This window comes from Perca flavescens, chromosome 13 (genome assembly GCF_004354835.1).
Source record: "Perca flavescens isolate YP-PL-M2 chromosome 13, PFLA_1.0, whole genome shotgun sequence".
NCBI classification, from domain to species: domain Eukaryota; kingdom Metazoa; phylum Chordata; class Actinopteri; order Perciformes; family Percidae; genus Perca; species Perca flavescens.
The window spans coordinates 28,436,123-28,457,217 of NC_041343.1; the positions used below are offsets into that span (position 1 = coordinate 28,436,123).

At 38.9% G+C, this 21,095-nt stretch overlaps 1 protein-coding gene across 1 annotated transcript in view; it reads right to left on the reverse strand.

Annotated features, from left to right (window-relative positions):
• Positions 1-1,003: 1,003 nt before the first annotated feature.
• Positions 1,004-21,095, reverse strand: part of ttc3 (tetratricopeptide repeat domain 3) — a 33,104-nt gene continuing 13,012 nt past the window's right edge. Inside the window, exons 15-46 of the mRNA XM_028595619.1 lie at positions 19,044-19,074; positions 18,765-18,825; positions 18,054-18,138; positions 17,628-17,765; positions 17,041-17,121; positions 16,475-16,584; positions 16,266-16,392; positions 14,584-14,706; positions 14,397-14,498; positions 12,350-12,442; positions 12,189-12,253; positions 11,702-11,838; positions 10,972-11,292; positions 9,940-10,215; positions 9,808-9,851; positions 8,838-8,888; positions 8,671-8,762; positions 8,417-8,572; positions 7,701-8,292; positions 7,516-7,584; positions 7,184-7,333; positions 6,356-6,495; positions 6,180-6,248; positions 5,992-6,088; positions 5,332-5,435; positions 5,157-5,241; positions 4,664-4,765; positions 3,429-3,625; positions 2,614-2,728; positions 2,323-2,448; positions 1,901-1,993; positions 1,004-1,271 (exon numbers count right to left, since the gene is read on the reverse strand). Of these exons, the coding sequence (XP_028451420.1) occupies positions 1,161-1,271; positions 1,901-1,993; positions 2,323-2,448; positions 2,614-2,728; positions 3,429-3,625; positions 4,664-4,765; positions 5,157-5,241; positions 5,332-5,435; positions 5,992-6,088; positions 6,180-6,248; positions 6,356-6,495; positions 7,184-7,333; positions 7,516-7,584; positions 7,701-8,292; positions 8,417-8,572; positions 8,671-8,762; positions 8,838-8,888; positions 9,808-9,851; positions 9,940-10,215; positions 10,972-11,292; positions 11,702-11,838; positions 12,189-12,253; positions 12,350-12,442; positions 14,397-14,498; positions 14,584-14,706; positions 16,266-16,392; positions 16,475-16,584; positions 17,041-17,121; positions 17,628-17,765; positions 18,054-18,138; positions 18,765-18,825; positions 19,044-19,074 (4,143 nt within the window). The 3' untranslated portion in view covers positions 1,004-1,160. The remainder of the gene's footprint in view (positions 1,272-1,900; positions 1,994-2,322; positions 2,449-2,613; positions 2,729-3,428; positions 3,626-4,663; positions 4,766-5,156; positions 5,242-5,331; positions 5,436-5,991; positions 6,089-6,179; positions 6,249-6,355; positions 6,496-7,183; positions 7,334-7,515; positions 7,585-7,700; positions 8,293-8,416; positions 8,573-8,670; positions 8,763-8,837; positions 8,889-9,807; positions 9,852-9,939; positions 10,216-10,971; positions 11,293-11,701; positions 11,839-12,188; positions 12,254-12,349; positions 12,443-14,396; positions 14,499-14,583; positions 14,707-16,265; positions 16,393-16,474; positions 16,585-17,040; positions 17,122-17,627; positions 17,766-18,053; positions 18,139-18,764; positions 18,826-19,043; positions 19,075-21,095) is intronic.

A 21,095-nucleotide genomic window follows, 5' to 3' on the forward strand; every position in this document is an offset into this window, starting at 1 on the left:
TTTCGACATACTATGACTTTTTTGTACTTTTTTCGACATACTATACTATGACTTTTTTCGACATACTATACTATAACCTTTTTGTACTTTTTTCGACATACTATACTATGACTTTTTTCAACATACTATACTATAACCTTTTTGTACTTTTTTCAACATACTATACTATGACTTTTATACTTTTTTTGACATACTATACTATGACTTTCGACATACTATGACTTTTTTGTACTTTTTTCGACATACTATACTATGACTTTTGTACTTTTTTCGACATACTATACTATGACTTTTGTACTTTTTTCGACATACTATACTATGACTTTTGTACTTTTTTCGACATACTATACTATGACTTTTGTACTTTTTTCGACATACTATACTATGACTTTTTTGTACTTTTTTCGACATACTATACTATGACTTTCAAAATACTATACTATGACTTTTTTGTACTTTTTTCGACATACTATACTATGACTTTCAAAATACTATACTATGACTTTTTGTACTTTTTTCAACATAGTATGACATTTTTTTTTAAACTTTCGACATACTATACTATGACTTTACTTTTTTCGACCAACTATGACTTTATTTTACTTAAATAATTTTGTGAGTTTAGACCATAGATTGCTTGGGAGGAAAATAAGGGATGCTATTGCCTTTGCATCTTTATTAGCACGTAGAAGAATTTTGTTGGAAAGGAAGTCAACATTTGCCCCCAAAGCTTCTTTATGGCTTAAAGACTTCATGATGTTCTTGTCCCTGGAGAAAATTAAATTCAGCTTAAAAAGGGATCTGCGGGGAAATCTGATTCCGTTTGGGGGCCCGTGGTTAAGTACATTTCTAAGTTAAGGTCACTACAGGAAGAAGGACATGCGCACGATTGAATCCTCCCAAGTATAAGGTAAATCATTTCAATTGTGTTAGAAATTATACAGAAATAAGGAGCAGAAATTCTTATAATTTCCAAACGTGACAAACATCAGGCAGAGACGAGTTCAAAACAAGACGTTTTGTTTATTCAAAGGATAGAAATTGAATGTCTTAACATTTTAACGATACAAAAATCGAAAAGTGTTTTTAGAGTATAATGAAATAAGTGATTAAAAAAAAAAAGGAGATAAAAGCATACTTGAAGGAAAAGGGTTAAGACATCATGGAGCTTGGCGTCTTCTGGCGGACAGCGCGGGGAAATCATCATGCAGCAATGCGTGGTCTCTGCAGGTGGGACAGGTGCTCTGCTCCTTCAGCCACGACCGTATACACTGAACACAAACACAGCCGCACATCAACACCAGCAGCACACACTGACAACAGCAGCCACTGGCTAAAGATTTAACCTCAAGGATAAACAGAAGTACACTTAAGACCACAGAGTTCAATTTAGTACTTTTTCAGGGTCATAGCTGTCATTTATTGACATTTGTCTCACATTTTTTGACATCTTTGTAATATAAACCCAACAATTAATTTGACCCTGGAACCATACATTTAGTTTTTGCTATAATTTACATTATAAGATGACTGTCTATGGCAGCAGGGGTTAACATTTTAATACTTATTTTTGAGGGAAATTCAAAAATGCTTACATTTTACTCTGCGTCGGTTAAATGATAAATTAACCAATTAATACCAATGCTTTTTAAAGATTTCTTTAACATATAAAACCTTTTGAATGACCTTTGATTCTGTGCCGAGAAAAACAAGATCTGTTTTTAAATCCCTGGACTCAAGTCAAGAAAAATTCACCAAGCAGGGCTTGTGTGTGAGATTTATCTCACAGCTTACCATAATACCCTTTTGTTGTGGAATTTAATTTTAAACTTATAAAACACATTTTACGCCTCACAGCTTAATTTACATTAAGCAGCACCAAGAGAGTATCTTGGCTCACCCAGTCATGGAAGCTGTGTCTGCACACGAGCACACAGATGTCATCTGGACTCATGTCCTCGTGACAAATGATGCAAGGATCCTCGACATTCAGCTGCAATCAAAGACACAGACACACACACAGACAGTCAGGTCCAGACTGGAGATGTGTTACTACGGTTTTGTGGCGGAGAGTGCGGTTTTTCTATTTCTGATGTCTTATAGATGAAATGATTTGTCAACTGAGTGAGAAAACAGTTCCAGCCCTAATCCGAGGTCATGCCTGTATCTTGCTCTGGGCTCTGTGACGCAGTAAACAGCCTACAGAAGACCAAACGCCAGGATAAGAAACACGGATAGCAAAGTTAACATTTTTCCTTTCTTCTACATAACATGTTTGTGCTAAAGTCAGTGCAGTTCATACGAATAGATTTTTGGGCTTACTGCGTTGGAGTTTGTGGCTCTCTGGGGGGGTCCAAGTGGCTGCCAGACCTGCGCCACATAAGGCGGGGTGACAAACTTGGCTGAACTCTCGCGTCTCATGTTCGATTTGGCAGCATTAAGCTTCTCCTGAGAGGAAAAAAAGAGAAACAACCCATGTGAAGTGATGTGAGTGTGTGACTGACTGGGCCAATCAATACTAGAGGTCTTCTCAGGTCGCCGTAACAGAGACCTGAATGGGGGAGAGCCTCTGACCCCGACCAGGTCCAAACGTTGGGACCTTTAAAAACCTACCTGATGGTCCAGGATCAGCTGGGTCACTCCGCCCACCATATCCTGCAATGCCATGCTGTTCAGGCTGCCCCCGCTGGATGAACGCAACTCCTGAACATACCTCATCAAGTCGGACCTGAACACACAACACACAATACATTCATTTTACAAGTTTTAGTCTAAATTATCACTGTTGTGTTTCCACCTTTTGCTTGTGATAAAGGTTTCCAAAATCACCTCAGTTTCAATATTTTATAATGGGACATCAAAATTATGTAATAATAATAAAAAAAAAAAAAAAGCATCATGTGTAAATAAAATGAACAAAAAAGCAGTTTCTTTTATATTCTATAGAGATGGCCCAATACAACTTTTTTGCTTCCCGATACCAAAACCTGAACTTGCGTATCGGCCGATACAGAGTACCAATCAGATACCAGTGTGTCATATATTTTATTATGTTTTAACAGCTGTAAACTACTATCCCTGTATGGATGTGATATGATTTCTATCTTTGTTGTCGGTCTGGCTCAGGTTAAACTCTTTGTGAAACATGAACAAACACAAACAATGAATGCCCCAGAACTTTCTTTTATTCTCCAGTTTGACAGTCAGATATAACGGAAAAAGAACATAAATAAACTACTTTAACGTAGATTTTCTTTAAGGCTTTATTACGTGGTATCGGATCGGTGCATAAACTCCAGTACTTCCCGATACCAGCGTTTTAGGCAGTATTGGAGCCGATACCGATACTGGTATCGGAACATCTCTAATATTCTATAGCCAGTCTGAAGTGTGTATAACTTGGTGTGTAATCAGTGGTCCTGCGTTACCTCGTTTTCTCAGGAAAAATGGTGGTCAGGCGCTCTATGGCTTTGTCGAACACAGTGTGTGGAGCCTCCAGCGCTCTGGTCGGAGGTTTGTGCTGAGGCAGAGAGGGCGGAGCTTCAGCTGCTGATGGGTGGATGATGGGTGAAGCTCTGTGGGAGGCTGAAGGTGGAGGAGCAAACTCTTTGGCTGCCACAGACGGCTGCAACATCAAGACAGGACAGAGATCACATTTAATTAGTCCTTTCTATTAGAAATGATCATTGATTTTGCAACTGTAGTTTCTGATAGACATATTCTACTATTGGAGATAAACAAAGTAATTATATGCCCGTTTGGTAGTTCTAGCAGTAGAGGTGCACCGATAGACCGGCCGGTGAACTGGCAGGTTTTCACGTGCTCGGCCATGACCGGCAGGTCAGTCTGACATATGCCGATTTCATGCCGGTCGACGCTACAATTAACTGACAACAGAAGTTATACGAGTTACAGTTCTCAAGGACGCACGCACACGCACAGCACGCTCTCTTTTTCCTTTCTCTCAACTTTTCCACCGTGTCTGGCGCGTACCCGCTCGCGGTGTGAAGCGCGTGTCCGCGCTATTCTCGCACATGTCGGGAACCTCGGGAATTAACCTGCAACATGTCAGCTGTTTGGACATTCTTCAGCGTGTGTGCAGAAGATAACAAGTTTGCAATATGCAACACCTGCAAGGAAAAAGTAGGGCGTGGAGGGACGACACCAAAATCATACGTTTTTAGTTGGATATTGGATGTGAAAAGAAGGAAATGGTTATTACTTATATTTTGTTATTTTTTAAACTTAGTATATACTATGAATTTTTCAACACACTATACTATGACTGACTTTCTTGACGTGACTTATATTTACTTTTTCCTTAAGGTGTTTATTTCCTCCCAAAAACACAAGGACTTTCTGTAAAATGCAACAGTTCCTCTATTAATGCTTATTATCGGATTTTATAAATAAACCTGGTTTTGTGTTGTTTAATATACATGAATATGACCCAAAGTGTTAAGAAATGATTAATTTGTGAAACTTGTATTTCAGTTGAATAAATGACACATTTTTCAAAGTAAATACCATGGCGGGAGTAGTAACTTAAGTAACAGTAGCAGTTGTGGCAGTAGATGGGAATTTATTATTTTATATTTTCTTTTTATCCACTGAAGAGATCAATTGTACAAAAAGTCCAAAATAATGTCTTCAAATGTCTTACTGGTGCGGCTGGAGGCTCCGACTGGTTGTGGACGTTGACTGGAGACAACTCGCTGACTCTTCTACCATTCTTCACTTGATCCAGCTGCTCCTTGTACTGTGCCTGTGGAACATATCAAGACTTATTAAACATCTGGATTACCACACCCACCCACAATAAATCATCAGGCATCTGGGCAGATTTAAAATAACCCATTACAGAAGTAGTTTCCAATTAACAACAGTAGATCAAATTATCATTTTAGCTCAAATACATAATTCAAAACTGAGTGTTATGACATCCACATCATGATGTAGGTTGTAAAGTGATGCTGATGAAGCCTGTTGTTGCTGCATTTGTGATTTTTAACTAAGATGTAGTGGAGCAGAAGTATAAAGTCACAGAAAGGGAAAATGCTCAAGTAGGTCAAAATTATACTCAAGTACAATATGATATCAGAAGTCTCAGTGTGTGATGATCTACTTATGTTGCTGTATGACATGGATTCATGTACCTCAGCAGCGCCGATTTTCTTTTCAACTTCTTGGACAGTAACTCTCCAGCTGTTTCTAATTATTTCCAGCTCTGGAGATGGGTATCTGGAAAAGTCCAAAGTACATCACACAATAAATAAATCGAACACAAACTGGTCTATTCTGATTGAAAGCTGGGATTTCACTCTTTTTAACCTGTGTGCTGCTTCGTCCAGTTTGGTCTGCAGAGCTTTGCCATTGGCCAGCTCTCTGTAGAGGCCGTACAAACCCTGATCCCGAACGCTCTCCGCTACAGACACCTGGAGGAGCAAAACAATGAGGGTTAAGACATTTACTGAACTTGGCCAAGGCAGTAATGGTTTCAACAACCTGTGAAGAATAAGCTGTGATTCACTCTGACTGGAAACTTGACATGCTGTGTGCACTTCTATAGTAGTGGCAGTTAGGGCTAGGGTTGGGTACTGAAACCCGGTCTCTGGCATCTCTGTGGCCAAACTAGCTGCTGCTAAAGTTTGAGTGCACACGTATTCTGACCTTTATGGTAAATGCATTGAAATGGCCCAGGACAGGTGTGACTACGTCCGCTTTTCAAAATAAGGTGTTAATGAGTAGATACAAAATACATGACCTGAAATAAGATGAATTGGATTATATTCACAGTATAAAGTATAAAACACTGATACATTTTAATTAAGGACACCTCTGACGACAGACTCAAAATCAAGCAATTTAGTAAATTAAAGTCCCATATTTGTACTTGCTTTAGTCATGCGTTTATCAGGGCTTTACACAAGAAGAAGAAGAACTAACTCTAAATGAAATGTCTCCGATTGGTGTTAAGAATTAAAGCCCTACCTGAGCTGTGTGAGATCTCCTGGTTGCTGAGGTAAACAAGACCTTGCAGCGCTTGATCTCATCCTCCAGACTCATCTTCTCAGCTGCTGACTGATTGCTGAAAGGAAACAATTAGAAAAGAAGTGAACAACAAAGTCTGGGAGGCTTTCAACGTACGCTTCATTATCAACTCTTTGTTCATCACTTACCCCAGCTCAAGGAAATCACTCAACTTTGCGTCAAAGCTGGTTTTCTTCTCTCTGATGCTTCGAGAGAGGCTGTGTGTGTAAAAAGACAAAAACAGAATAATTTGTTTAATGAGACTATAAACGATCAGGAGTAAACGTACTTAGTTACTTTTCACCCTCATCGGCCTCAGTCTCACCTGCCGTGTTGCTCCACAAGCTCTTCTATCTCCAACTTCAGGGACTTCAGTCCTTCCTGGTTGGCTTTCTTCTCCTTCTGGTCCTTCTTCACCTCCTCTTCCAACTTCTGCTGGAACAGTGTCAGCTCCTTATTGGTCACCTGGACAACCGCAAACAACCAATAAACACTTTCAGATTCAGCTTATCACTTTTTTCAAAACACTTTTCAAAAAGTGTAGAATAAGCAGTTTTTCTTCTTTTCTTCAATAATAACTAATAAATGTATTATTTACATTTTAAGTAGTTTTGGCTCCAAAAGAATAAGAATTAAATGATTCAAACTTCCATTTAGTTTAGCAGCGGACCTGTAGGTCCGCTGCTAAACTCTGTTCTTTTAAATCTAAGCTAAAGACCTATCTTTTTGATGTTGCTTTTCTTTAAATAATCTATTTTATTAACTTTAATTTCTTATACTGCACTGTAACTTTTATTCTTATACTGCACTATCAATTTTATTCTTGTCTTTTAATGTTTTTAATTTGTTTATTATTGTTTTTTAATTGTTTTCTAACTGCTCTTTAATGTTTTATGTAAAGCACTTTGAATTGCCCTGTTGCTGAAATGTGCTATATAAATAAAGCTGCCTTGCCTTGGGCTACATTTATATAGCTACGTTTTGGTTTTTAAGTGGAGTTTTGAGCCAAAAGCTTAAAAATATACATTTGTACTTCTGTCTACTCCTTCCAGTCTGTGTGTCTGTCTTTGTGCTGCTGCACCCCCTCTGAGGGTCAATAAAGGCTTATCTTATGAAGACTACATACTCTAATTGTAACTGCTTATGGACCTACTTGTATATTGGCAGTGATATTCTGAACTTCTGCCTCGAGGAGAGCGATGTCTTCTTCATGACTCAGATTGACTTTGTCACAGCCTTTCACCATATTCTTGATCTGCTGCTCCAACTTTGTGTTGCCCTTTTGCTTTTTGTTGAGGTCACCCTGGAATAACAAACCAGGCCAAAATGGGTCAACAGCAAAACTCAAAGAAAGTTAAAACAACTTCAACACAGAGCCGATACAATCAGCCAATATCTAAATAAATATTAGCCTCAAAACATCCACTATCGGTCTGGCTCTACTTAAAACAGTTACAGGTAATCCATGAAGCTATAGCCACTCACCTGGCAGCTCTCGAAACGCTCATGAATCTCTGTATTCACCGCTACATTCCTCATGGTCTCCTGACACGTCTGAGAGAACAATACAAAAAAGCATTTCAAACTTAAAACCCAATTCAGTACACATTCATGTATTTACATATTCCATCTAGTTTATTTAAAAAGGCGGTGAAATGTTTGGCATTAACCTGTACTGCTGCATGTTTCTTTAAAAAGCTTTCTTCAGTTGTCACTGAAGACGTTTCCAAAAATCCATCATCCAATTCACTGGTAGGTAGATCTAGTTCCTCGTAACCATTAGGTAAAAAGAAAGAGACTTGCTGTTGACTGTCACCATTAGACCAATGGTGAAATGGATCATTTCTAGTCAGAGTCACTCCACTGGCTGACTGACCAAGCAGAGGAGACTGGGAGCCAAATACATAAGGACTTGGGAGGATGGGATAGACAGCAGTCTGTGCAGAACAAGTGTCCAGATAGCCCATGAAAGCAGATTCTTGACCCGCTTCAAAATCAGAAGAGGGAGAGTCTGAGTGGATTTCATCCAGGTCATCCAGGCTGGCTCCGTGTCCAGCCTGCTGCAGCGTAACGGCATGCTTCGCCAGGCCGATACACCTCCCCATCTTTATAAAGCGAAGGGACTCCAGAAGGAAGGGCTCAAAGCCGCCCGCTTCCTTTATCTTCAGCTGAGCCACTGAAGGGAAATTCCCTAGTTCACCAACCAGCAGAGGGTCCTCAGCAACTAGCGGGCCGTGCTCCTCCAAGATCTGAGCAAAGTAGCTGCAGAGAGACATCCAAATATTCAAAACAAAAAAAAGGAGAATATGCATGAAGACTACTATATACACACACAGTGGTGGAGTTTAACCAAGTAGATTTACTCTGAATCGCAGCTTGCACTTACTCATACAAACTCTCTTTTGTTGGGTCGGGGTTGTTGTCCAAAATGTTTTTATAGGGACTTCTGTGTCTGGTGCCGTTGTACTGGTTCTCAAATTCGGCCACTTGCTCTCGAAGATGACTAGGTACGCTGAACGGATCACCAGGGTGAAGGAATGATCTGTTGACAGCAAATCTCAACGTTATTATATAAAAACAGTTATTGTAATATGTATACAATAACAATCATTTTGCCCAATCAGGAGGATGAGAACTTACAAAGAGTCATCTTCAAAAAAGTCTTGGTCCCATTCATCTCTCTGAGTTACTCTTTTCATCAGGAATTTGAGAGGACACACTTCAGAGGGACGCTACAAAGACATAAATAAGACATAAGACATATTCTCTTTACAAGCAACGACTAGACATATCACATTTCTTCTCACCCGTGGCTCTTTCTGTTTCTTTTTCCGACCTCGACTCTTGATAGGAGAATTCTGAAATTAAAACAAATGCATTCACAACTTACTCAAGTTTCATTCAGTATTATGTTGTATTACCATGAGGAATCAGGCACATTTACAATAAATCACTTAAAAAGGAATAATGGGATATAATATAATTTAAATTCCTGGATATTAAAAGGTTACATTTTGTTGTGGTGGTCCCAGTAATATTTATTAATAAAGTGTACTGAATTAGCATGTCACATGACATGGTTAAACTAGGTTTGAGTTATCTATCTATCTATCTATCTATCTATCTATCTATCTATCTATCTATCTATCTATCTATCCATCCATCCATCTATCTATACATACATACATATACACACACATACACTGCTGTAATTTAACAACTTCAACAATATAATAATGCCATTTTTTACATTTTGTTGTTGTAGATCAGGGTTATTGTAGTTAACGAAAAATAAGACCAAGACTAAATCTAAAACTAGCAGTGAAAACAATTTCTTTAATTTAAATGAAAGTGACGCATTTCAAAAACACAAATACTAAATATAAAACTACAATGAACAACATATAAATCAAAATGAAATAGAATTGCAGGTTAATTCAGCTTTGTTTTCTCCCTTCATATGCACTGTGGTTGCTGTTAACACTTTGTCTTGTTCAGTTTGACTTCTTGATGACACAGTAACTAGTTCCAAAAGGTGGCAACAATGCAACATAGACGTTTGCTTGTTACCAGTCTTTATGCTAAGCTACGCTAACTGGCGGTATCCGTACAGACTTGATACTGGCATCGATCGTCCCATCTAATTCTCGGCAAGAAGGAAAAACAAAGAGCATTTCACAAAAATGTAGACCTACTCCTTTAAGGTTTAGTTTATGAGGAAACTAACTTAATTCCAGAGTTAAAGAACAAAATGTTATTAAGTTTCTAAAGACTTACATTTTGATTTTCATCAGACTTTTTTAAGACCGAACAATGTCCATCTGAAAATAAAAGAATTAGACGTAAAATAATGAGCAACAAATAAAGAAGCCTTCAAATCAAATATTAAGTCAAGTTAAATATACATACCCATCATATCAAAATACTCATCCAGTATAGGGTGGCAAGAGAGATACCCGTCCCTATGCTCCTCCAGAGTCCAGATAAAGAGTCTCATGTCATGTGGGGGGGCCTGTTTTAGGTATTCAGTCACAGTCAAGCCAATGCTTGAAAAAAGCTCTGGCCTAGTACCGAGCTTATCTATAATCACGTCCTGCAATGGGCCAAAGTTGAGCACAAAAGCCAGATCCAGCTGCTCCAAGTGTTCTGCGTAGCGCTCAATGAAGGATTTAGCCGCATTCAGACCTGAAGAGAGCAGAAAGTAGTTGGTCACACTTTACAACATGGCACTGATGTTGAAGTCCACAATTTTTACACAACTTCTGTGCGCAAATATACACTACCATTGAAAAGTTTGGAATCTCCTGCCACAACATATTGATTGGGTCCAGCCTGAAAGAACTACTCTATATGTTTGAATGGTCTTTGATGCTTTCAGGTTGTAGAAAGTCCTTTTTACAAATATATGCTCTTTTGTTTTGTACAGAACTAAACAATGTACAATGGTTCAACCAGACCGACAACTCAAAAGGGCAGAAAGAGACAAAGATCCCTCTGAGCAACAGTTAAATAAGAAGAGAAGAAACCAGTCATAGGTAAAAGAAAAGGGAAACTTAGCATCATATTGTGTGCAGATTTAAATAGCAACATCTTCCTGTTTCAGTGTCAAGTACACAATACTGCAGCCTTTAACAAGCTGGAGTTAACAGGCAACGTGTTGCTTTAGCAAAGCTCTTCTTCAAACTTCACAATAGAAATCTTCGTTAAAGTAGTTCTTGAAGGAAAGAAAAAAAAAAAACATTAACAGCTGGTTCCAAACTTTTCAATGTGTACGTCACTTCTCCCAGGTAAATGTTCAAGTGTACTTTCGGTAAAATAACTCTTCATCCATTTAACTTCCACGTTCCTTCCATGTTTCGTGTCACACATCGTTCAAGTTGTACAAATTTTACATTGAACTCTAGAGGAATTGCATATTTATGAGTACTGATAAATGCTTACCTGCATTGTTGAGCTGGCACGCCCAGTGGTTGAGTTTAGGATTTATATCCTGACAGGCACTGAGTAGTTGAATAAGTACACGAGCCCAAACCCGGTTCTTCCTCTCCAGTAGCAGCTCAACGGCCTGACCTAGATTCTCCAGCGGCTCCAGCTGCCAGTTCAACATCCTGACAGCTACTTGGTTCCCCCTCGACGAGTCCAGCTCCAGCCAAGGCTTCAGACTGCAGGTCAGGGCTGACACGTGGAGGCCATTCTCCTCTCTGAGCAGCTCCATGTTCTGGCTGATCTGCAGAAGAACTCTATCCCTGTACAGCAACCAGGCTGACAAGACAGTGAAAACAAAAAGGTGACTGATCAACATTTGTTTTGCTAAAACAAAGTAAACAAGCGGCTCTAATAAGCTAACCGTGGCCTGACAGTGTCCAAATCTGGTTAGTAAGTTAAGATGTAGTGGTCAGGCTCTTTTTCATCAGAAAAACTAGTAGTAAGGACCAAGTTGTGTTGTTATCAGTTACATTTTTCCACTCTTCCAACAATCAAAGTTAAGAACTGCTAGCCACCAAATCTCTGGATAGTGCAATATGGAGTAATAGGAAATATCATCACGATCTAGTGTGAATATAAACATATATTAAATCAAATTCCCTGATGAAAAATAAGAATGGAGTCCACAATTAGAAGAAATGCAGTCAGAGAAACATTTCAGACATGAAGATATTTGAAGCAGTACCTTTCTGTTGACTCTCAGTTGCGGAGTCTTCTTTCTGCTGCAGAATCTCATCGTTGATCGCCCGCTTTTCTTGAAATGACTGCTTATGCTGCTTTCTCTTGAGTCTGTGCTCTTCCTTTGATTTTAACTTCTTCAGACTGAAAATAAATCATGATAGACAAAAGGTACTTATCTTGAAACCAAGTACTTGTCTATTAGTATATTACCCTTTAAAGTTAGTCTCCAATAATTGAACCAAATGTATACATCACTGTCTGTAAAATTAAATTCTAGCAGCACCTCATTTGAATGTCTAACCAGTTTTTTACAGAATTGTAACACTGATAACAATAATACATAATTCAGAATCAATACATTTCTTGCCAATAAGAAACCTGTTTTTCTTTCAGTGTTATTTGTAACAGTACCAATCAGGATGACTTGCTGCGATGGCCCACTAACCCCTGCAGCTACACTGAGTCACCAGCATGAACTGTACCTAACTCACCTTGTACATTTCTGATTCACTTTGGGCTTCTTTGGATTATGTGGTTTTGGAATGGCAGCTTCAAACTGAGGAGAGAAAGGACTTGGCTTAACCACTGATCCTGTGATTCACCAGCAGTGACTCTTAGAAAGCTTCACTTCACCTACAGTGAATCATCTTACCTTACACTTCACCAGCCCCGTTGGACCAAAGATCTTGATACAACAGATTTGGCCGACACAGTCTGGAGTCAAACACGGCTCTTGCAGGAAATCCTGCAACACAATAACAATAAATTAGACTGGAAGCAGCAGGGGGTAACTACGGCGACGTATTAGGGCAGTTGTAGGTTAAGAAAAAAAGATTTACGGAGCCGGGGGAGAGGGTTCATATTCCGGTTCACAAAACATAAATTCTGAGATCATAAAGTCATACATCTGCTAGAAAAAAAAAACTCAAATTCTCTGTAATGAGGTTGATGCAACCTCCCCTAAACAATATGGGTCCTTGACAAAAAATAAAACAATTTTCCTCTACCATTGGATGGATCGAGTGCCAAGAGGCTGGAACCAGCCTGTGCACCAACGAGGAGGCGCCAAAGTCTAAATCTACAGCTGCCTCCCATCTTAGTATTAACCAATCACAATAGCCTGCAAATTAGGGCTGCATGATATTTTGTTTCGTCGTCTACATCGCGATGAGATAGTCACATTGCAAGACGTTGCGATGTTGACGCTAACACTTTTTTGTTGCTTGATAGAAAAGTAAACTTTAACTGTTCTCCTTTTACATGATTATTACCGGCCGACCCTTCCCCTTTAAGACGGGAGGTCATGTGATGTAACGTTAGTCCGACGGGGGTTGTTATGGGAAGTGAGGCTCTCCCGTGTGTAGAAAAGTACCGTAAGTGGCAGCTGCCACTGACAGAGTGATGCTAATACTTTTCCATGGGGAGTCAGTGTTTTATGTACGCTGCAAAGACAAACTAATCACCTGATTAATGCAACATAATCCCAACATTTCCCGGCCATTTTTCACTGCAGAAAGCTGCTACCAGCCAGGCTAAAGCTAATATAGTTAGCGTTAAAGAAACAAGGCGTCTGTCCCATATGGTCCCAACTAACGTTATGGTTCGGAGCTGCGACGCTGGAAACGTAAAACTAATCTACAACAGCAGTCTGTTTCTGATATAACGCAATTTACACTGATTTAATTGCTCTTGAATACACAGTTTGTTGCAAGAGTGTGACATTCAGGCTCTGCATGCACAGCAAACCAACAATCATGATCAATTTTAATCAATTTATCAAACAACCCAAGTAGGTCCGCTAGTCGACCACAACCTGAAATTTAGAGTAAGAAACATGCATGCATCATTAATATCATTCACTTTAGCCTGGATTGATATTCTATGAATACAATGGTGTCATGTCAGTCAACAAGTGTATTTCTTCCTACTTTCCCTCTCCAAAAATCACTTCAGAAGAGCAGTCACAGCGCTTACTTGCTTTGGTTTTTGTAAAGCATTAAAGTTCAACAAACACTAGTTCACATAAGAAAATTTCCATTTTCTTTGTAGATGCACTCCCCTACAAAAATCAGCCCAGTAGTTGAGAATGATTTAGTATTTCTAAATATGGCTATTTATGTTCTCTCTCTCAAAAATTTCTCAATGTAAGTTTTTTTCCAATATTATGCAGGCCTACTGCAAATTGTTCATATATTGAACTGTGACAGGTGAAACCACATTCGTTTTGGGGCGAGAAGAGACAGAAACAGCAAATCCACTGACTGGATTCTCAAAGCGGAATGATCCTTGTATACAAGTCTAATAAACCACCTTAAATGAGAGAAGTTGTTGTCTTCGGTCCTAATTGACCAACTGGACTGCATCACAGTGTCTCCCCTTAAATCTTAGAAAAGTTCAGTTCTTTCTCACAGATTTGTGACTTTAAAATCTGAGAATTTTAGTTGTTTTTCTCAAAAAGTTTAGATTTTTTCTTTTTCTAAACCTGGATCTGGGAAATTTACAAATTTAACCTGGGAGTATTTTTTCTAGGAATATTACCCAACTTTTTCCAGTTCTGTGAAACTTCTTTTACCTACAAAAAGCCATTATATGCCATCGTAGGAAACAGCTATAGCTCTGTAAAGTGAAAAAAGTACTTACTCTGGACAATTTCAATTGATGATCATGACTGAAAATACAGAACTATATGGAAAATGTACCTTTTCATTCCTGTCACAGAAAGATGATGTCTTGAGGGCCTTCCAACAGGCGATGTGGTATTCAACAATGCAGCTCCGACAGCAGCATATTTGAATAAAACCCTATATAAAAAGAGGCACATTCGTTATCACGATACGTTAATAGTAAAACTAACTAACCTAGCTGCGTTTCACGGCTGCCAATTACCTTAAAATCTGGGTCAGTAAAGTAGATTTCAGCTTTTAAATGGCCGAGGCATTTCTCAAGTCGACAAATGGCGTCAGGATTAGGAGGAAATCTGCAAAACTCTATAGCCTGCTCCAAAATGTCCTAAAAGAGAAAATAAAAGTAAGATAAGCTCAGTAAGCATTCAGAATTAGTGTATTTTACACAAAAATACATACAGTATTTCATGTTTGTCTGCGATTTAAATTTTCTTTTTATTTCTCAATTTAGTGCTACTTTTATACAGGGATGCACCAAATCCAGGATTCGGGTTTGGCTGAATATTGGACTTTTTGACGAGGTTCTGGTTTCTGCCGAACCGTAGAAGTTATTTCCACCGAACCCTACGCTTGTACTACGCTGGTCAACGTAATGACGGCGCCGTTGGTTACGGGAAGGTGTTTACGTAGGTGGAGCGTTCAAGGCAGTAGGCTGTGATAAAGTAAAAATAGAACTCAGGAGCAGAAAAAGTTGTTGTTTGGCAGTACTTTCAGTCAAAAGAAGGCCGTTCAAGACAAGCTACATGTTCAATTTGCAATGCTGATTTGTCACGTGGTGGCGAGCACCCTAAACTATACACAACATGGCCGCTGTTACAACATTGAAACATCCGAAAGAATACGAGTTGTGCATGAAGGAATCTCCAGACAGCAGCCAGAATGTAGCAACGTCAAGTACGGCAAAGGAAGGACAGTCACAGCTAAAAACTTGTTAACCAGACGACCATTACTAGCTTCATTACTTTATTAATGTGCAGAGGTGTCAAGTAACGAAGTACAAATACTTTGTTACCTTACTTAAGTAGAAATTTTGGGTATCTATACTTACTGGAGTAATTATTTTACAGCAGACTTTTTACTTCTACTCCTTACATTTTCACGCAATTATCTGTACTTTCTCTCCTTACATTTTTAAAATAGCCTTGTTACTTTTTGTTTTTTAGATGAACTTTATTGTTTTATATTTTTGAACATACAGAACAGACAAATACAATTGAACAAGGTGCTTCCTTTTTTTCGTCGAGGTGGGGTAGTGCACTATTAGGCCCCTGTGGGGCGGGCTAAGTTTTTGTCCTCAATGGCATTTTTTCCCCTTTACATTACTTTTACTTTGATACTTTAAGTAGTTTTGAAACCAGTACTTTTAGTTGAGTTGAAACCCTAGCATCTATACACTTCTACTTGAGTAATGAATGTGAATACTTTTGACACCTCTGTTAATGAGTTTACTGTGTTAACGGACTGAGGATGGGAGTTAAGGATTCGGTATTCGGCCGAACCCCAAACATTTGGATTCGGTGCATCCCTACTTTTATATACTGTGTTGTATTTTAATGTTTTAATTTTATTATCAAATTTATCCTATTTAAATATTTGAATATATGATGGTTAAAATGAAGGGGGCTACAACTGCAATCCTGTATTGTTAGAAGACAATAAAGCTGAACCTTGAAGAGTAAATTGGGTGAATACTATATTTGCTATTTAGCTAAATTTGGTTTTTACATTTAAGTCTTTTCTGTTAAACAGTGTAAAAAGAAGAAAGAAAAATGATTCATTCAGTTGCTTAGCGGAGGGGATGTAAATATTTATATTTTCAAACACTAACATGCAACTAAATAATCTTTAAAACGGATATAAACACAAACCAAAATGACAACATACCTTGAAATAGTCCGGCTGTGTTTCTTTGACAATCTCTTTCGTTAAAGGCCAGGTGAGTTTACCCGGGATTATTTGATTCTTGACCATTTGCAGTGAATCTGAAAACTGCCGCAGAGCAACTGCAAACCTGTCCGAAGCAGAAGAGCAGTACGTTTGAAACAGCAAAAGGTGTGACTCAATGACACAAAAATTGGTAAAAGCCATCGTACCTGTTCTCTTTGAGATGCACCCTCCCGATGGCGTAGTAAACCAGACACTGAAACGTCCTCTCCTCAAATGATTTAATCTTCTCCAGAAGGGTTTGTGCTTCTCTAAGTTCCTGTGTTTAACAAAGCATCATGGGAAATTAACTTACTATTCTTAATGTTCGCCTCAGTTTTTAATCAAAGCAAAATGCCGCCACATCAAGAAGAAAGAAAATACTGGAGAAAAAGTGGTCATATATTAGTTTGGAGACTCTGCTGCTATTAATCACACTATTGTCCCCCTACCTGGTTATTTTTTTTCCATATGTTCTTGTATAGTTTCTATTTTTTTATTCAATTCTTATTTTAGTTTTATGTACCCCTTATTATTTCTCTTTTACTTCCCTATTTATCTGTATTTATTCTGTCTTTGTGCTGCTGCAACAAACGAATCTCCCCCGGGTGGGACTCAATAAGGTTTATCTCCTCTTCTATCTAGGTAGAGGCTAAGACATGGACATCATGAAGTGGTCTAACTCGATAGCCGTTGCCATTCAGGGCTAACAAATCTACATTAATCTATGAGTTACCTCAGGCTGGCCGATTTCTGTTAGGGCTGTAGCGCGGCCATACGGCAACAAAAGTACATCCAGCGTAGAAAGTCCAAGTTCCTGAGAAAGCAAAAGGAAAATTAATTATGTCTTTGCAACAGTAGAATAAATTCACAGGCCTTTTACTAAATGTGAGGCATTCTTTTTGTATTTGATAGTTGAAAGTGTAGAATGAGGGGATGAATTGCAAAAAAAAGGTCGCCAGCTAGAAATAAAGCAGTTAATTGAGGACATTTATGAAAGCGTTTTCTCAGCTGCGAGTTTTTTTTATTTGTAGTGAATGCTGTTATTTAGTGTTTCATTAATTACAAAGCCACCCATGCTTGTTTTTTCCCCACTGTGCCAAACTTGAACTGAACCGTGACTCCTAAACTGAGGTATGCACAGAACCGTGACTCCTGTGTACAGTTACACCCATACTGCATAATTTTTAATTTTACAATACATATCTACATAACTACTACAACAATCAAAAACATGACAATTCTCTTAATCTACTCACACAATGTTGACAGTGTTAAGTGCTAGAACTTTAGCATTGGTTTGTACATCAGTGAAAGGATTACCTTGGGTGAGCTGTTTCCCAGTATAGCCAATGCCTTCCTGAAGGCCTGCTCTGCATTGTGGCTGCGGAGGTCGGCCAGAGCAGTGTGTCCGTCCTGCACCAACGATCTCAACTCTTCACACACATCCAGTTTCTGGTTCTGAACAGATGAAACAAAGCACAGAGCCAGTCAGTCATTTCATTTAATGATACTGTTAACTTTTTAACAAAAGTTGTAAGATACTATTTAATACAATCTTTTAACACAGTACATCACCATCCAGCAAGTGTGAGAGAGACTGATATGATCATCTCTACAGAGGGTTCTTTGATACACAGTGTGCTGGAAAAGCTTTACAATATTAAACACCACACCCATGACTAAAGACAGATTCAACATGTTGCATGAAGCCGAGCTCCCAACCTAAAATTAGATGCAGAGTCTTACCTCATCTTCAGGCTGATTTCTGTTCTTAGATTTCTTCTTTGTTGGAGTGCTGCACTCTCCTTTCCCATTCTTTGAAGAAAGCTCACTGGAAGCACAGAATTGTTAATCAGCTATATAGTCTGAAAGGGAGATTCTTTGATTTTGGATGAGATGAAATCTATAGAACAGACCACAATGTTGATCCTTATTAAAAGCGGATTTATTTCAACACGCGTGTTGGTCGGACCCACAGCAGAAACAAAAACTGCACCGAATTAATGCAGACACATCTATTATAGTTAGATTTATGGAATATACAAGTAATAAGGCTACAAGAGTGTCTTTGTTCTAAGTGAAAAACATGTTAGTGATACCAAAGGGTACTACGAAGCAAGTTCAACAAAACCAGACTCTTAGCTGGCTGGGGAGAAAACTAATTTAGGAGTTTCCTTGCCTATCCAACTCAAAAGGCTTTACCCTTTGTATTATTACATATAATCTAATAACACTATTGCGCTTTTTATCAGCAACTGTTATAATGCGCTTATAACTAGCGTGCGGAGGCAACAGGGGGAATGACACTTTAAGTAAGCGGTGAATAGCCATTATTCACCGTTATTCAAAGAAATGTGCGTTTGTCATGAAAGCAGGGTTATAGGTTGTTCTATTCCTTATATAAGAAGATGTTTTAAGAAGTGGCATCTTTTCTAAAAGCATTAATAGTCCACTAACCTTTTTGATGGTTTTGAGTTTTTAGTACTGTCATCTGACTGTACAGTCCTTTCATTTTTCACTGGAGAGAGAAATTATTAGCCATGAAATCATTAACTGTCATGAACATGAGTCCATTTTTGGGGGGTATAAAAAAATTGAAGTCAACAAAACTCCACAGAGCACCTTCAAAATCAATCAATGTGTAGTTTAGGATATGGGCAACATACTGTGTACACCCTAATACAAGTTATATTCAGCTTGTGTCAGGTGTGTCAGAAGGCGTTGAAACAAACTCACCTTGTTGCTTTTCCAATTTAACGTCGTAGACCTGTCAAGACATATTATGCTCATTTACAGGTTCACACTTGTATTTGGGGTTTCTACTACAACATGTTTATATGCTTTAATCTCCCAAAAAAAAAAAAAAAAAAAATACTGTCTGTCTGTCTGAATATACCTGTATTCACTCTGTCTGAAACGCTTCATTTTAGCGCCTGTCTCTTTCAGCCCCCCTCCTGAAAAGCCTAGTCTGCTCTGATTGGCTTGCGAGAAAAATACTTCGGGTAAACAAACACAGTGCATAAAACTCATTGAATGCACTGATGTGTCTTTTACATGTGAATTATATTCTAAAGCTAGTGTTTCACACTGACAAATCTGATGGGTGAAACTAATGATTGTTTTCATGATCTGTTTATTCAAGATCATGTTCTCGATTTATTTGGTTTGGTATGCAGGATCATTTACCCAGAATTAAAATTTTAAAAAAGAGACAAAAAAAAAAAAAAAAAAAAAAAAAAAAGGGCAAACAAAATACATCTATATATTTTAGTACTACAGTATAAATGTTTAAAACAAAATTTTATGTGGAAATGACAAATTGATAAGTGAAATCTAAAATCCTGAAATAGAAAAACTTAAATGTAAATGCTTGAATGAAAAAAAAAAAAAAAAAAACTTTATCTCTTAGTAATTAACTTCTCACGCACACAGACGATCGCTTTTCCTATGAATGACAACTTGAGCCGTTATACAGTGGGGGAAATAAGTATTTGACCCCTTGCTGATTTTGCAGGTTTGCCCACTTACAAAGAATGCAAAAATCTACAATTTTAATCATATGTACATTCTAACAGTGAAAGACAGAATCCCAAAGAAAATCACATCATATGAATTTATTAAAATTGATAACCATCTGATGAGGAAAAACAAGTATTTGACCCCCTGGACAAACAGCAAGTATTCTGGCTCCTACAAGCCAGTTAGTCTTTCTTTAAGACACAGCCCCAATCCGAACCAATTATCTACATTAAATACACCTGCCTCACCTCGTTACCTATATAAAAGACACCTGTCAACACCCAAACAACCAGCATCCAACATCACCACCATGGGCAAGACCAAAGAGCTTTCTACGGACATCAGGGACAAGATTGTTGATCTGCACAAGGCTGGGATGGGCTACAAGAGAATCGGAAAGCAACTTGGAGAGAAAAGATCAACTGTCGGTGCAGTTATCAGGAAATGGAAGAAGCACCACACCACCGCCAACCTCCCTCGGTCTGGGCCTCCACACAAGATCTTGCCTCGTGGGGTGTCCCTGATCATGCGAACAGTGAGGAATCATCCCAAAACTACAAGGGGGAACTGATGAATCAACTGAAGGCAGCTGGGACCACAGTTACAAAAGAAACGGTTGGTAACACACTACGCCGTCATGGATTGAAATCCTGCAGCGCACGCAAGGTCCCCCTGCTCAAGAAGAAACATGTACAGGCCCGCATGAAGTTCGCCATTCACCACCTGGACGACTCAGAAGAGGCCTGGAAGAAGGTGATGTGGTCAGATGAGACCAAAATAGAACTTTTTGGCCTCAACTCAACTCGTCGTGTTTGGAGGGCAAAGAACACCGAGTACAACCCAAAGAACACCATCCCCACCGTCAAGCATGGTGGTGGCAACATCATGCTTTGGGGGTGCTTTTCAGCCAAGGGACGGGACAACTCCATCGTATTGAGGGGAGGATGGGCGGGGCCATGTATCGTGGAATTCTGGACCGACATCTCCTTCCCTCAGTGAGAGAGCTGAAGATGGGTCGAGGATGGGTGTTTCAGCACGACAACGACCCTAAGCACACCGCCAAAGCAACAAAAGAGTGGCTGAAGAAGAAGCACATCAAGGTTCTGGAGTGGCCTAGCCAGTCTCCAGACCTGAATCCGATTGAAAATCTTTGGAGGGAGCTTAAAATTCGAGTTGCCAGGCGACACCCTCGGAACCTGAATGATTTGGAGGCTGTCTGCAGGGAGGAGTGGGCCAACATCCCTGCCGAAATGTGCACAAACCTTGTCA